Source organism: Ammospiza caudacuta, chromosome Z, assembly GCF_027887145.1.
Source record: "Ammospiza caudacuta isolate bAmmCau1 chromosome Z, bAmmCau1.pri, whole genome shotgun sequence".
Classification (NCBI taxonomy): domain Eukaryota; kingdom Metazoa; phylum Chordata; class Aves; order Passeriformes; family Passerellidae; genus Ammospiza; species Ammospiza caudacuta.
The window spans coordinates 49,928,907-49,946,129 of record NC_080632.1 but is presented as its reverse complement, the minus strand read 5'-3'; the positions used below and the strand labels follow the sequence as shown (position 1 = coordinate 49,946,129).

At 35.7% G+C, this 17,223-nt stretch overlaps 1 protein-coding gene across 2 annotated transcripts in view; it reads right to left on the bottom strand.

Annotated features, from left to right (window-relative positions):
- Window positions 1-706: 706 nt before the first annotated feature.
- ERCC8 (ERCC excision repair 8, CSA ubiquitin ligase complex subunit) overlaps window positions 707-17,223 on the bottom strand; it is a 29,861-nt gene continuing 13,344 nt past the window's right edge. For both annotated transcript variants that reach the window (XM_058823766.1, XM_058823767.1), the window contains exons 6-12: window positions 17,096-17,164; window positions 14,563-14,629; window positions 13,189-13,292; window positions 12,029-12,153; window positions 9,253-9,450; window positions 2,732-2,818; window positions 707-1,052 (exon numbers count right to left, since the gene is read on the bottom strand). In XM_058823766.1, the coding sequence (XP_058679749.1) occupies window positions 984-1,052; window positions 2,732-2,818; window positions 9,253-9,450; window positions 12,029-12,153; window positions 13,189-13,292; window positions 14,563-14,629; window positions 17,096-17,164 (719 nt within the window). In that variant the 3' untranslated portion in view covers window positions 707-983. The remainder of the gene's footprint in view (window positions 1,053-2,731; window positions 2,819-9,252; window positions 9,451-12,028; window positions 12,154-13,188; window positions 13,293-14,562; window positions 14,630-17,095; window positions 17,165-17,223) is intronic.

Sequence of the window (17,223 nt, the reverse complement as noted above, 5' to 3'; positions counted from 1 at the left end):
TTGCTGGTGATGCTTTAAGCAATCTGAAAACCTTCTTTAGTCTCTGTAGTGACAGAGACTACATTATGTCTGAAGCACAAACTAGTGACTGAGACAATAACCCCACAAAACTCCTCCTTTTCAAAACAGAGCAGGCATTAGGACCACAAAAAGTTTTAGACGAAAACAGTTTGGAAGGATTACATTCAATATCTTTACCTTGAAATGTGATCTATTCACTACCTTGTACTGTACCTCAACTCTGTTTCTGTCCAGGAGTCCTTCATGTTTGCTAAAGATGTGTGATTCATACATAGAAGGCTGATCTTAAAAACTGCTAACAGGAGCAACAAAAACTCTAAACCAGTTTCTATTCTTAGCTTTCTGGGGCAGAGTCAGATATTAGATGATAGAGTCACCACATAAATACTTGAATAGAGGATCCCTGCTATACCTCCTTCTGAAGAGAATACTGCATTTATGGATAAATATGCAAAACTGAAAATGCAAGAAGAACAGGCACAAACATCTGTTGACTCCCACAGCACATGAGCACTTGAAAATGGATACAATCTGCTCCTTCAAGATATTGATAAAAGTAAGTTGGAAGTATTTCTGAGCTACACCTATTGATTGGAAAATTCTCTTTATCATGTGTCTTGAAATGAAAGGGTTATCTCCTCATGTAGTAAAGATAACAGAAGCAATGTAATTTTGACTGGTCCCAAGGGCTTTTATTTTTTCTTTATCAGCTGTTCAACATTGAATAAAGTATACCAATGTATAAGTACAAAAGTCAGCAAGTATGAAAAAGTAATCCTTTGGATTTAACTTTACAGTAACAAAGAAACACAGAGAACAGTGGAAACTTATTTCTGAAAGACCTTGCTCTAACAGAACTGTACCTAAAATCCAGTTGTGAGAAATCCAACAATGTCCAATTCTGTAAAAGCCTGTGAATGCAGTGCCTGAATGTCAATTTTATATCAGCTCATAATTTAAATTCAGCCTTCATCATCACTGCTGCTCCAAGCATCTTCATATGCTGGATTTACATGTTGTTGAGGCAGAGACTAGGGAAAATAAAAATTATCAGTGTTTTGTTTAATTAAAAATACTACAATCAAATAAGGGAAAAGCTAAATGCACTTTTAAAATGACTACATGTAGACAAACTATTCTCTCATCAGTACTGGATTATTTTTAACTACTTTTTTAGAAATTCTGGTGATTTGAGACATGATAAATTACGAAAAGAAATAGTACTGTATTTAATTTCAATTTCAGCATAAAATATCTGGAGGACTGACTGGAAGTATTACAAATATTTGGTACAAAATGTAACAAATGTTACAACAGTGTTTATTGTGCGCCACTGCTTTAATTTAGATCACAATATCCTCAGCCCATCATAACTTAGCATTGCAGTTTCATACAGGCCAGGCAGCCCTGGCCTCTATCCACATCCAAGAAATATTTCTCACCTCAACCCCACTAGGGTCCAACTAAAGGGTTTGTGTAGCTATGCAGTGCAGTGAACACAATGACTTAGGGTAACTTATTTTTCTTGTTTACTTCTATTCTGGGTTCAGATTCTGGTCATACAAGCACTCAAATGCCTATTCTAGCACCTGAGAGCATACATGAATTAATGGCCTGTGGGCAACAAAACAGCTTCTTACAGAGAAATGTCATCTACAGGCCTCATCTACAGCATTTGCAAACACCAGCTGTAGCTTAACAGATTTCAAAACAATGGCATATGCTACATACTGCCACTGTGTCAAATTTAAAGGAGCAGTTCTAATCAGAGCTAAGTAAATAATGTTGTTGCTGTGGGTTTTTGTTTTCCAGACTAAGAAAAATCCAATTTATTCACATCAAAATTTTCATGGCAAAAATGTTAATTTCAGGTCAACACAATTTGCGTTTAGGGTATAAGACCTTTGGAACTATATTTTTCTTCTCTGCTTAAGTGCAGACAGTTTTGAAATACAAAAACTTACAAAAAGCAAATGTTACAACAATTTTATGTTTCTTATAATTTTTCCATCTAAAATGGAATGATGCTGAAATTTTAAAAACTGGAATTTTCACATGCTATAGGCCAAAACATTAATACACCCTCATTTTTCACCATCAGTACAGTTTGCCAGACTCTGATCTGGTAATGGTTTCAGTTCCTTAAAATATAGACTTTTTGGCATTCAGGCTGCTCACTGAAATATTTCTTGTCTGAGAGAAAGTACTCTACTGGAAAATAGTCTTACATTTAATCTTCCCTGCAATCACCCTAAATGTCTTGCCCTGGGCCTTTGATTTTCACATCATAAATATTTGTGTATGAAGTGTGGTATCCCTAATCTTACTACTTAATACACAGTATATTCTTAAACAATTTAAAATACTATCTAGCACCTCTAAAATTCCAAAACAGGACAAACTGCAGAAAGCAGTTTGGAAATGAAAGACGCAGAATTTGAAAGACGCAGAGTCAAATGACATGAACCACTCTTAAATAAGGAGGAAGGTAGCAGCCTCCAAAAGTTTTCACTACACTACAAGAGAAAACGTGTTCTCAAAACCCTACAAGGATCAAAAGATTGCACAAAAATAATAGGTGATTCTCCTCTTAATTAGAAATTGTTAAAAATATTGGTGGTGAATCACATACTTCATATTGACTTTACACACAACCTGCCCAAGTATAACAGCCACAAAAAAGTGCAGTTCAAACTCGAAAATTCACTACCTTTTCAGACGTATCATCAGGAACTGGTTCTCGTGGAGCTGGTATCCATGCAAGGATATTGCAGTCTTTGCTACCACTATAAAGTTCCTGTAAAAAACAAGCAAAAGTTACTTTCACACAAATTTAGTGAATAGTGACACAGATATCATACTGGGCAGAAAAAAGGGTAGTGAATATTATTTAAAAATAAAGGCAAATAGTAAATTTCTAATTTACATTATAAATCTGGATAAGTAGTATTTTAAATAATATGCCAAAACAAAATTAATATGTTTTTATATTTTTTCCCAGATTGCTCACCAAAACAGCAAAACCACACTGAAATGAACTGTGTTGCTTAAATACATTTTGCTTCTTCCCTCTCTCTAATCTCCCGAAAAGACAGCTATTTTAACAGTTAGGCACCTTAAGAGATTGTTTATGGACAAGTAAAAAACCTGAAAAAACCAGACAAACAAAAAAAAAAGAGAAATATTTTTTTATAATTAAAAACCAGGAATAAATTCAGAAGAATCAAGAATCTAGTAAGACACATCAGAAAAGAGAATATGTATGGAACAAAGATGTATTAAACAAATATAGTCCTAGGGAAGGAAAAGAAAAAAGTAGAGTACAGTATGAAGCTTGTACCCTGTTGGGAAGACATGGATGAGAAAGACTAATTTATAATTTTAATATAAATAACTCTTATAAATTGTTATAGTAATGACTAAGGACTGAGATCCCATTGCACAAGGCGCCCTGCAACACATGGAAACAAATAGTTCTTATATCAAATAGCCCTAAGTCAAATATATCTTAATTTTCTTACTGTTCTTACTAAAGAACAAGTGTGTAGTTCTGTACTACAGGAAATACAGACTTCTCTGTCACTCTAAGATGAGAAAATTTTGCTGGTGAGAAATCCTAACACCCTCTTTGCAGTAAATTTTGCACCTATAACACTTGCACTTTCCGACACGCTTAAATTAACAGGTATGAAGATATTTTCATATGCCTTCAACACTGAATTATATTCCTGCTTATTACATGTTATGTCTGACAACACTTGAGTATTGTTATGTATTTAACTTCCTGAGTGAGACATATGAGTTTTTTTGTAGTATTCAGGTTGACAGTATGAAGAATGAAAGCTGTGCTTTATGTATGCTGGTTTTTACACTTAAACTAGCAACTCTCTGCATATGTGCACTTTATGAGTATGTTGATTCAGTGTAAGCTCAATATATTATCACAGGTCTGTCTTTGCAGGAAGTCTCCTATATAATTTTATATAATCTCCTGTATATCTAATTATATGTAATTAGAACTGCATGAATTATGTTGACATTTGGTAAAGAAATTTAATGCTCAATTCCTATAAACATTTATGTGGGTAATCTAATCAAGTGAGCTGCCATACTTTTCTAAAGCTGGTACTATGCATGAAGTTGCTCATGAATAAAGAACATTCAAGATAAGAGTTTACAATTTTAAGAGACATAACCATCCTACTTACCTTGCTTAAAAGAAGATATGGTACACCAAAGTATAGGTGAAACTCTACTTTATTCTGTCAGCAAGCAGTACTCTGCTCGGGCCTTCTGTCTTTGATAGAATCTAGAATATCACTAAGAACTTCAAAAGATCTTTCTATGCCAAAATATCTCCTTATGAGCAATGTCACAGTGACATCTGCATTCTTCCATTTTAATCCTTCTTATCACTTGTCTCACTTTCTGATCCCGGTATGGTAAGATCTTCGGCCAATATCCACTGCATTAAGCAATACTTAAAATTAATTATTACTACCTGAACTGGTGACTCACACCATAAGTCAGTCAAAAGAAGAGCTAGTGACCTCTATGTAGAATTATGTTATAATACAGGACAGACACATATATTGCACTACAAACATGCTCTGTGCATGTTTATAGTACAATATATGGAAAGACTGCAAATAAAACCTAATTTAACTTCCAGTTAACTTTACGTAATAGCATACTACTGGATTTGCCAAATACCTTTGCAGATGTCACTAGCATTCTTGAGCAGTATGAGCAGCAGTGTGATTTAAATAAAAATTGCTTCCTGTTGCACACCTACTATTTTATGACATGTTATTCATACGGGATGATTTACGCGATTTTTTTTTCTGAAAGGGAAACATAGGTCTTGTTTGTTTATTTAAATCATTCTAAGCAGGCACACTGGTATCTAGTATGTTAGATCCAACTGTAAACATCATCTAAGATATTGCACAATGAAGATTTTCTCTTCCACACCACCCTTGAAATTACTGACCTCCTATTAAATTAATGCTTCTTATTAAAGGGCTAAATTCTGCAGTTCTTATTACTCAAGCAGTCTAACATCTTATTAACTTTATAGAGATATTTACGTAAGAACAGTACAGGCAAACAATAATATAGTGGATTTTATGGCTCTGTTCCTAGGATCAGAAAAGGCACATATACACACATTAACTAAAGCTCATACCACTCTCTGGAGACAGCTCTGTACTGCACCTCAAACATAAAAGGTATTTCACACGAACATGCTAATTAATTTGGATAAGAACAGATAAAGACTAGTGGAATTGAATTTCAAAAAGCTAGCTCCTTGGTTATCAGTGATCGTGTTTTATTATATGGTTCCAAGCAAAGATAAGACACTTCTCATCTCAAATATTCTATATAAATTCAAATACATAATTGGTGCAAAATTTAAGTTTATTCTTAGAGCCTATTCTAGTTACAAGGTGAAACAAAGATACCAATTAAAATACAGTTAATGAACAAGAAGAACATGAAGGACTGACAGCAATCAATACTAATAAGGAATTCTGAACACGGTAAAAAATAGTGAGAAAAACCTAAGGACCAGATTTAAGGATGGGTAGGACACAAATCAGTCACCAGGGTTAAAGACAGCAGGAAAAGTTTATAAGACTGTTAATGTGAAGAACAATTAACAACAACAGAGAATACCACGTGGAAATGGCCCGAACTACAGAAAAGATGTAGATCTTGTTTCTCATGAACACAGAATAATAAAGTCCAATTAAGTGCTAACGAGTAACAAAAAAGTTACAAAGCCACTGCTACACATTTCATCACTGTATATATAGCTTACATCACAGATGTAAGCTATGTATACAGAAGAACCATCAAGCAAAACTTCCAGCTTGCTTAATTATGTTTTGATATGTATTTAAAAATTCCAAAGCTGAAAGTGAGCTGACATGCCATTCAGAAAGAAAAAAAAAAAAAGGCTGAATAATATAGACAAGAATGAACTGACGTTTTTTAATCCAAACATGACAATGGAAAATATTATCGAATTATTAAGTTACTGTAGAATTAAAATATAGATATATAAATATCACTCGAGAATTTGCAATAGAGCATGTTTTGTTAAGGAAAAGTGATTTTACTTAAAACTAGTAACAAAATACAAATGTACAGCTGGGAATAACTTTGCAGCATGTTGATTTAATAAGACTTGAGACAGTAAAACAGAAGAGGTGACTATAAATTTTACAAACAATATTACATTCTCAGGAAAGAATTTTTACTGGCAAAATTGTAATTTATATCGGAATTACATGAAGACTGATGAATGCACTTAGTTGTATCAAGACAGGATAAGATACTTGGAAGTACATGTGTGAACACTGAAAATAACAGTGGCACTACCTTTGGTATTGAAATCCTGATTAGGATGTATGGATTTGGCATGGCCTGGTTTATTGGTAGCAGGGGAGGGCCACAGGAGTAGCTTCTGTGAGAAGCAGCTAGGAGCTTCAACCATGTCCAACAGAGCCAGCATCTGATGGCTCTGAAGATGGATATGCTGTGGGCCCAGTTAGAGAGGTTGGTAATGCCTCTGTGATGACATTTAAGGAGAAAATCAAAACAGTGCACCTTTTTTTCCCTGGGGAAGTGAGGCACCATGGATGCCATCATCTTGGTGCAGCCCATGGCTTCCCCTTGCTGGCCCCTGCCCCTGCCAGCCGTGCTGCGGGCAGAGAGGGCAGGGGCAGCAGCAGCTTCCCCTTCCAGCACCCGCAGCAGGTGAGGCGTCAAACACCGCCTGCGGCAGCCACCACTGCTCACGTGGTGCCGGCCCGGCCGCGTGGCTGATGGCACAAACACGGTGAACAGCACCCAACCTAGATGAGATCAACTTCCCAGCTGTGGGATCCTGTGGGAATCTGAATTTGTGGACCTTGTTGGCAATGGTACCTATGAGCAGCAGTTTTTCTTCTAGACAGAGAAGAGGAGGTGAGAACATGTGAGGGAAAAGAACATGGCAGCACCAAGGTCAGTGGAGAAGGAGGGGGAGGAGGTGCTCCAGGCGCTGGAGCCAAGATTCCTCTGCAAGTGAGGACCATGGTGAAACAGGCTGTTCCCCTGTAATGCATGAAGTCCACAGGGGATGCAGAGATCCACCGTGGGAAAAATGCTCATGCTGGAGGGGGTGGATGCAAAGAAAGCTGTGATCTAGTGGGAAACCTGTCCAGAAAAAAAGGGCTCCTGCTTCCAGAGACAGAGAGCCCTTGCTTCCAAAGCAGAGCAGCCTATCCTTAGAGGACTGCACCCCGTGGAAAAGTGACCCACACCACGCCAGTTTTTGGGAAGACTGTTTGCCCATGGGAGGGATCCCACAGCATAGCAGAGGAAAGACTCCTCATCCTGAGTGAACAGAAGGTGATCTCCCGTGATGAACTAACCAAATCCCCACGTCCTGCCTCCCTCCACTGTCACTAAGACAGAAGGAGGGGGTGAGGGGAAAAAAGGTGTTTTAAAGGCTTATTTTACTTCTCATTATCCTCCTATGACTCTGATAATAATAAATTTACTTTATGTCTTTAAATTTGAACCTGTTTTGCCCTTAGAATGTTTTTCTCCCAATCCTTACCCCAACTTATGAGCTTTTAGTTTTCTTTTTTTCTCTCTCCTCTGCCCAAATGTAACAGGAGAGGGTAAGCAAACAACTCTTGTGGGTGCCTGGTATTAAGCCAGTGCCAAATCATGACATATAGCAATGTTGTTTCTCAGACTACCTATTTAATACAACTGAAAGCACAGCATTTATGAAAAAAGAAAATCCAGTCACACTTCTACAGTATAGCACTGAACTCTGGAAAAGGGTGCTTCTGAAAGAGAATCAGGAGTCACATCAGAAAAGCAAATGAAGTTGTTGACATCACAAACTTCTAGATACTGCTGTAGTTCTTGTGTGCATATGCACACGAGTGATCCTTTACCATGGATCTCAAATGCCAAGGTAGAGACACCACATGTAAAACAAGTAAAACGTGTTTTACAAAGAGAGACCTAATTAGCCTCACCTCTTCAGTTTATCAAAAAGAACACCAAAGATAACTTTATATAAACACACTAGAAGTTTTGTTGGGAAACTATTCTTGAAAAGACAAAAAGCTTTTCAAGAACATTCTGGGAAAGATGTTCTTTAGCCACAATGTGAATATTGCAGTCGATGTATCTCACTGACTATTAGTATCAGAACTGCCTTCCAGATCTAGCAAAGTTTATTAGCTTAAGGTCCACTCATGTCCATAATGTGACCATAATTTTCAGTGACGTCTGTCTCAGTAATACAGTCTCAGTGATTCAATCAAAGCTACTGGACACAAAGCAGAAGCTACCAGAGTCACTTCTATGATGAGAGGTCATAAAATGGTATCTACACACCCCTTGTGCCCAAGTATTTCTACCTGATACTCAGAAACAGCAGGAAAAGAAGGTAGAGCTGGGACATGAAGTATGATCCTTAATACAGGGGGGCAACTACGTAATGGCCTGAAAATCCATACTATCATACATTTTGCACTTGGCACAATACATGCCATATGAACAATCTGTTCTAAAGTAACTCATAACAAATTAATTTTTGTTGTCCTTAAGTCTTTTATTACAAGAGAAAAATACACCAGAGTGGGATAGGAAAAGGAAAAAAAGGCAGAGAAGAAAAAAAAACCTGTCAGTACCATGAGTCCCTGTACTGCTATGGTATTTCTCAGCTGAAATATTCTCTGATAAATTTAAGAATCTCACAATGTTATCAGCATTTTATCCAATGTGTAACTATAGGCACTTGAGCAAGATCCCCTTAGCAAAATATTTGAGAGCCTTCTCAGTACTCACTAAATACTAATGCACTTCACAGTCTTTCTTAATGTGATTAGTCTCTGAGAAAGATAACTCCTCTTCCATTTTACGGAAAACAAAAGTCTTCACACATATGCTTTATTAATGATTACACAAGTCAAAAAATTACCAAAGGTATATTGAGAAGTTACATATGTGAGACAAAACAAGCAGTGGAAGGAACCTAATCCAGAAAATGTCATCCCAAAAGCTTGACTAAACTTTTCCTGGATGACACATAAGACACATCTTATGATCTTTGATTAAAGCATATCCCTGAAAAGTGAATGCTTTTATAGTGCAAATGGTATGTCAATCTGCATAAATATTCCTGCTTGCCTGGAATACTGCTTGTATTTTACTTACCTGAAAATGAGGTTGAAATACACAGCAGTTGACAGTACTATAGTGCCCTCTAAGCATAGTTATCAGTTCTCCTGTGAAAACTGTATAAACAGCAATGGTACTTCCATACGGAACAAAGGCAAACTCTGGATTACAGCCACAAGAGATGGCAAATTTGAGTCCTTTCCTACTTTCATTACAGACTTTCCCGTAGTTTACCTGCAAAATGAAAGATCACATAGATTACATAGTCAGCTATTAAGTAAAATCCCAGGAAATTATATTAAAAGGTCAATTTTACTTCATGTTTAACACTCAATAAAATTAATTTCAGGTTATGTTAATAAATCTCATGATATTTCAAAGTACAGATGCCTACCAAGATAATTATTTTTATGTTCAATAAAGTTTACTCTTCTTAATATCAATTTAGAAATAAAGAAAAGAAAGAAAAGAAAGAAAAGAAAGAAAATAAAGAAAAGAAAGAAAAGAAAGAAAAGAAAGAAAAGAAAGAAAAGAAAGAAAAGAAAGAAAAGAAAGAAAAAGAAAAGAAAGAAAAGAAAAGAAAGAAAAGCAAAGAAAGAAAAGAAAGAAAGAAAAGAAAGAAAGAAAAGAAAGCAAGCAAAAAAGGCCTTAAAACTAGCAATTCCATGCTAAGAAATAGGATTTCAACAGGCTGTTGCATGCCAGATCTGCATCAAGCACCTAAACCCTCAATGAAATTAGACGTGGTTCAGGAATTACCACCTGTTGTGGTTTAGGAATGGTGTTTTCAATTCAGTACACTCGCTCTCCTGCCTATTCAAAACACAACAGGCAGACATCATGGATTAAGCTAAGAACAATTTACTAGAAATAGCAATAAAAAAACCAAACAGTAAAAGCAACAATTAGTAACAAAAGGTATGAGACAATGAAATTATTTACAAGTTCAACAAAAAAGTACTGGACCATTTTCTCCCAGGGCAGCTTTGATAGGAAAAATTTCTAAGACTTTAATGGTGAGGTGTAAGGGAAGTCTTGCAAATTAAAATAGTATAAAAGTACCTTATTAACACCTGTACTAATGTCTCAAACTATAGTTTCATAGAGTTTCAAGCTCTTGACAAGTTTTATACAGATAAAAATCTCATAAAAGTGAAGTTTCCAAACATGTTTGGAAATATTCCAGTTGGCTATATCAGTCTAATTAGGTTCTATCAGACATCAGAAGTATATTTATGAAGTGACAGAGAAATATATTCATGGAAAAAGTCCCGCCTTCCTCAAAACAAGTCAATTAAAACAAAGCATTACAATTTGGACTATTTTTTCATGAAGAAAATGCATTGTGTTAGAATATTTACACTATGAACTTCACAAATTTCTTAGCTTATAGTCAAAAGATTTCACAATTGGAATTGTTTTCCTTCTTAACTCTATGCCTTCAGTTTTAGGTGGGGAGATTTAAGATTAACACAGAGAGCTTTGCTAATATTGTACACAGCAGTGACATTGCTAAAAGAAAATAATATGTATGGCTTTGTTTCTATGCCTTTTGAAAGATATAGAAAAGAAAGATTTAGGTCAAAAGGGTGGACTAGTCAGGGAAATAAAAGGACTATGGTGTAAACTTTTAATACTTGTACATGCATTCATTTCTTTGCTGATGCCTTAAAATTATTTTAAGCAATACCTCTGGGCAGTGTGTGAAAATACAGTACTCTGGACAATACAACTCTGAACTTCAAAAAGCAAAGCAGGGCCAAGCTATTCCACACCAGATTAGAAAACTGTAAAATAGCCTATGAAACAAGTAAATGAACTAACAGGCACAGAAAAATCAAAATCCAGTGATCTGGCTGGTAACAGGAGAGTGAACAAACTGCATTATCTACTTTGGTGGTGATTTGAAGACGGGAAGATGTTTGTGTATGAGGTGCTGAGAACAAGCTGGCAAATATAGGTAGGATGGAGAGAAATCTTTTTATTTAAATATCTATACAGAATTATTTTTGCTCTGTTCAGAAACTAAGCAGTACAATTAAAAGATTTCTGAGGTATAGCAAAATTTCTTTCTTTCCTGATAGCAATGACAGACCATAATTACAGCTGACTAAAATTCCATGGACACTGACTTACCTAGTTTGTTCGTCTTTCAAAATAAACAAAGACAACTATTTTCTTTACCGAACAGAAAAATAAAACAAGAACCTTCAGCACAAAAAAAATCCAAAAGCCATTGAAAAGACTGCAATATCAGTAGAGGTTTAGCACATTTCCCACCCCTCATTCCTGCTGCTGTGTGATTCCAACACAAATCTGGAAGAATGGATGAATAGATATTTTTAATACTGTAACGCAACTTCACAGGAGAGATTCCACAAAAACAGAAGGAGATTTGCAAGAAAACCAGGCAGCCAGTGAAACTCTCAGGTATGGCCAACTGCTTTATGGACAGCACATTGGCAACTAATAGTTTAAAAAACCCCAAAACTTTCTACCAACAGTCACAGTTTATTCAAGTTTTTATTACTGTATGAAATATTTATAGCTATACTCTCAAATTTATGAACTTAAAGTTACCATATTAAATCTTTAAGTAGATTAGGCTTCTTCATACTCTTTTTTCTTTACAATAAGTAGAAGATAAGAAGTCTGAAAGAAAACAATATTCACCAAATGACCTAGTGATGAAATTAGGCAGCTACATCCTTTATGAAAGTGAAATCCAAGTTGTACTGACAAGTGCAAAAATTATAAATCTCTTAAAATTAAATGAAAGGAAAAATGCATCTGAAGTGCCTTGAAAACTTACTAAGGTGTTTTCTCCAGTGGAGCTATTCCAGAGCCGCATTCGATCATCTGTACCAATGGTTAGCAGGTGAAGTCCATCATTTGTGTAGCATAAACCATTAACTCTCCCATTGTGAGCAGTGTTTGCTGCGGGGGAGGAAAAAGAGCTGCCTCAGGTCTCTAGACAAAAGTTACTACTTTGTATACATTTTTACTTCAATGTGGAGCAGTGGAAGTGCTGTTTGAATGGTAACATTCAGTTAAAAACATTTTAATTTTTTGTTTATAAAAGCATGTGGCCCGCTAACAGCCACCAGCAGTGCTCCTCGGGGCGCAGTTCAAGGGCCAGTTCTGTCCAATCTATCATCTAGTTGTTGATGCCCCCAGCCCGTTCCAGAGGCATTTGGACAACACTCAACAACATGCTGTAGCTTTTGGCCAGCTCTGAAGCAGTCAGGGTAAGGTCTCTGTGTACAATACTGCAGTACCTAATTTAGACATACCTTTCAGGTAGAAATACGACTGCTTTTTAAAGATTTTATTAGAAAATAATTATTACTTGCTATTGGTTTAGTTCATATACATTTCAATAAATTAAATACCCTAGCCTATACAATTGATATTAGACAACCAAAAAATCATCTTGAACCGGTCTGACGAAAATCAAGTTGAAAAGAAAGATGTTGTTATCGAACAAATCAACATGTTTTTCAAAGGAATGTATGAAATGGCACTAGTCGTCTTTGGAGTTACATCAAATTTTGGTTTTCATTAAACAGTCTTTCTTCTTTTTTGTCCAAGTACTAGCTTTTTTTAGAAAGTTTTCCTCTCAGAAATTTTTTTAACTTCAATAAATTTTGTATTTACATAAAGGCTTATCCACAGCATAAATGAATTCTTCCACTCACAAAAAAGATAACAGAATTTTCCATTTTAGAGGAAAGCCATTAAGAATAGATACACTGCTATTGTTTAGGCAATCTCTCTAAACAAGGTCCCAAACAACAAAAACTGACTCTAAACCAGAAGTAAGTGAACAAAGCTGAATGGCCTCTGTTGTGTATTAAGTCACAACTGGACTATCACTACTCCCCTTGCTGGTCTTAGTATTTCAAAACATAAATGAAATATAAGAATGGCATTAGTTACATATGAATTACCACCAGTTATATTTTGTATTACCTGCCTCAGAAGATGCTTTGGACTTTTCTCCATTGTACTGATCAAGCGTACTTAGACATCCAGAAGCTCTCCTCACATCCCATAATTTTACTCTACCATCAGCACTAAGAAAAACAGATTTGCTAAGATTAGGGAAACTGAATGCACTATGGTTCAGGAACCGTCTCTGGTCAACACACCTGGCATTCACCTTGGTCCAGCAACTGTTATGAACCACTCATCGTGTGGGCACACTCAAGTCAACAGAATTCCATTAAAACATTTAAGGCAGACTTCAGACTTTCATTTTCACGCATTAATAACTTCAGCTGGTATACTATCAGGACCTAACAGCGAATCATCATCTGTAACAAAATACACTTACCTCTTTGACTACAACCTAACACCCTTGCATACACACATAGCTTGAGAATAAACTTGATAAATCTTCTGTTGCCTAAACTGTAACTACAGACTCCAGCACTGTCTGTAATAGTGGTCTGAGAATTTGGGGTTTTGTTATCACAGATCTATTGTATGACTGGTACAAAAGCTGTCTACAAGCAAACAATTTTTCATCTGCTACAACAAGACAAAAACAACAAAAACCCCACAAATAAACAAACACAATCAAAGCAATCCCTAAACAACACACTGTTAAAATATTTTCCAACTTTGATAATCCTTTCAGAAAGCCTGCGTTCAGAAACCAAAGGTTTGCGAATCTGGTAACTTCACTGAACTGATAAAACTGCCATTCCACTAAACTTATGAAATAGCTGTTCTTCTCTGCAAAAGAAAAAAAAACACAGCATCTAAAAAGCAAGAAGAGAAATGTCACACAATAATCAAAAGTTAACTTGTGAAAGTTATAGAATAGCCAAGAGGATTTTTTACATTAAAAACATCTGGACAGAAAACAAAGAAAGCCCAGGAACATCAACATATAATCCATATTCACTGAATTACAGTCACTTGGAAAGTTACATCAGCTAAGCTACCCAAGTTATTCTTTTTGACATTAAGTGTGATTACCACAATGGTAATTTGAGCTAATAATGTTTTACTTTTATTACAACATGGATTAGCAACACATACACTAATAAACAGTAATAAGTGAGTATATCCTTAATATTCTACCATTTTCCTATATCAGTAGTTACAGTTGGTATTTCAAAACTCTGTACAAACTTGCTATAAAATAAGCATGACTTGTTGACAGATCTTCAGGTTTTGTTTTTCTAGGGAAAAGCTATAAAATTGTGAACAGTTAAAGTAAACAAAGAAAACTAACTCCAGAAGGACATTTGAATTGAAGTAAGTATGCCTAAAAAATGTATAAAATTTTTACTGACCAATATTCCAGTGCATGTAACAGTTCAGCAACATCCTTACCTTCCTGTTGCCAAAACATATTCATGACGTGGGGACCAAGACACTGCCAATACTTCTTGTCTGTGACCTAAGAATTACATGAAAAAGCTTATTATACACACCATTTTGTGTAAATAACTGAAGGTAAAAGCAAATATTTAGTTGTATAGGATTCCTCAAGCCAGAATAATAATTCAAACTGTAACATCAATTTATATTTTGTGAAACTATATTATTTTGGGACAGAAGTTATTTCTGTCTCTTCTTCTTCTTCCCTGAATGGGATTGTAGTGAGCAGAAAGTGATACACACAGTATTACATGTGTATAATTTTTGATAATAAAGATGTACAAACACATTACAACTCAGTCACAGCTTTTAGTACAGCACTGGTATTTTCATACAGGGAAGGAACTTTCCATTTATTTTTCTTCAAATCCTTTAATAATGTTAAATTTAAACTATATCTACCTTACATATTTACAATTAAAACTTTACTTGTTTTATCCTCTAAGACTTTTGTCCTGAATTTGTGGTATTTTTTTCCCTTAACTATTAAAGTATCGAGGAAGCTAGTGAAGGGTGTTCCTTGCAGAGGTCCTGCAAGGAAAGCTGAGGGAGCTGAGGGTTTTCAGTCTGGAGAAAAGGAGATTTGAGGGGATCTTACTGCTCTCAAAAACCACCTGAAAAAAACCAGGTGGGGGGTCAGTCTCCCAAGTAACATACAACAGGAGAGGAAGTGTCCTCAAGATGCACCAATGGAGATTTTGACTTGCTGTTAGGAAAAATTCCCATACTTTACAAATAAAATTCTGGCAGGAACAGGTTGCTCAGGGCAGTGGTTGAGTCGCTACCCATGGAGATATGCAAAAGATGTATAGATGTGCCACTTAGAGATGTAATTCAGTGGTGGATTTGGCATTGCTGGGTTAAGAGCTGGACTCAACGATCTGAAAGGTCTTTTAGTATATATATATATATATATATATATATATATATGAATGTACATGTTTTTTGGTTTTGTTTTTTATACACACACATGCACACACCCACACTTTAAAACTTGGCAAGTTATGTTAAATAAGTACAGAAAATGGGAAGGATAAGATGTCCTAAATGGAAAGACTGCAATCATGCTTCACACCATAACAGAAACATATTACTGAAAAATAAACTAAATCATAAAATACATTCTTGCTAACGCAGTTTATAGGTTGTGCAAACCACCTTGTTCCTGGTGCATCTTCTAGTAGGTGCTTTCCCATTATCTGAATTACTCAAATCACTGCAATGACCAGGATAATAAGAAAAGCCTCCAAGATATAGGTATTACAGGATACACTTAGAAGGCTCAGAGCAGACAGATTTATTGGGATCCATTAATTAAACTACAGCCATGCATATACCTGTATTTCAGCTACTAGAGTTAGCCTATGTGAAAATATCTGTACATATGGTCAAGACACTACTGATTGCTTCAGTTCTGCAAGGAAGATTATCCCTAATTAATAACATATTCTCCTTCCACTTATTCCTCCAATATTGCACTTGAGGTAACAGGCTACCACTGGTTGTGTACTAAGACACAACGGAGCTTGTGCCTGGAAAGCATTAATTCTTGTATAAAATTAAGAAACCCTAATGAAACCAAACAGAATCTTTAGAGAACTGTTTTGGTCACTGCCCTGTCTGGAGCTTTTGGTTCTAGGAACAGAACATGAGATGCTTGTTCATAGAAGTTCAACTTCAACTGCAGCTTAAGCTCTGCATCACAAAAAAAATCACCTAGGCTCCTTTGAGACTTAGCTGACCAGTGAAGAAATAAAGCTGAATTTGCACATTGCTGTATCTGAGTTAATGTTTCTCTACAGTTGAAGCATGAAGATTTGCTTCATGACTGCCTTCTCTTGAGCATGTGTATATATACTGACACTCCAGAAAGTATACATTAGAAAAGGGCCACCAAAGGCAAATTCTTACTGAGTGACAAAAGTAATGGATTATGGAACAATAAAACATTACATTTAACTGAATTAGGAAAATAGAAATTATTTGGTAATATCCTCCTACAGAAAGGTTGTCTTACAGAAATGAGAAACTTCTAAACAAACCCATTAAAACATCTCCATGGGATACTTTCTTAAAAGCAATGAAATTTTCTTTTTGTTTCTTTTCTGGAGGGTGTTGGGGACCTTCTCTTGTTTTACTTGGTTTTCTTTATTAAAGACCATGTAAAACACAACTTGTTGACTCCATAACCCCCCAAACCAATGACTATATTTAACCATAAATAGTAATCGGTATTGATTACACCAAGAAAATGTCCAAACATCAGTAGTAACTGCTCATTAATTAATGTTTGTATTCTGCAATTCAATAGCTCTAGAAAAACACCCAGAAGAACCTCTTGCCACTGTGTAACTTTCACAACTGGCTACAAATAAATTACTCATGTTACTGACAAAGAATACATTGTATACAGTGTTTCTTTACAGGACTTGTTTTTACTCAAAGTAGTTATTGTTTAACATTTATGTTTCAGACTAAAAAGTACCCTGTAGAATGTGAGAACTGGATCCAGACTTCAAGTCACAGAGCTGTACTTTGGGGCTTTTGGTACCAACTGTAACAAGAGAAACAAAGACAGCTAAAAAACCTCCCAGCATCTGAAAGAACAACAAC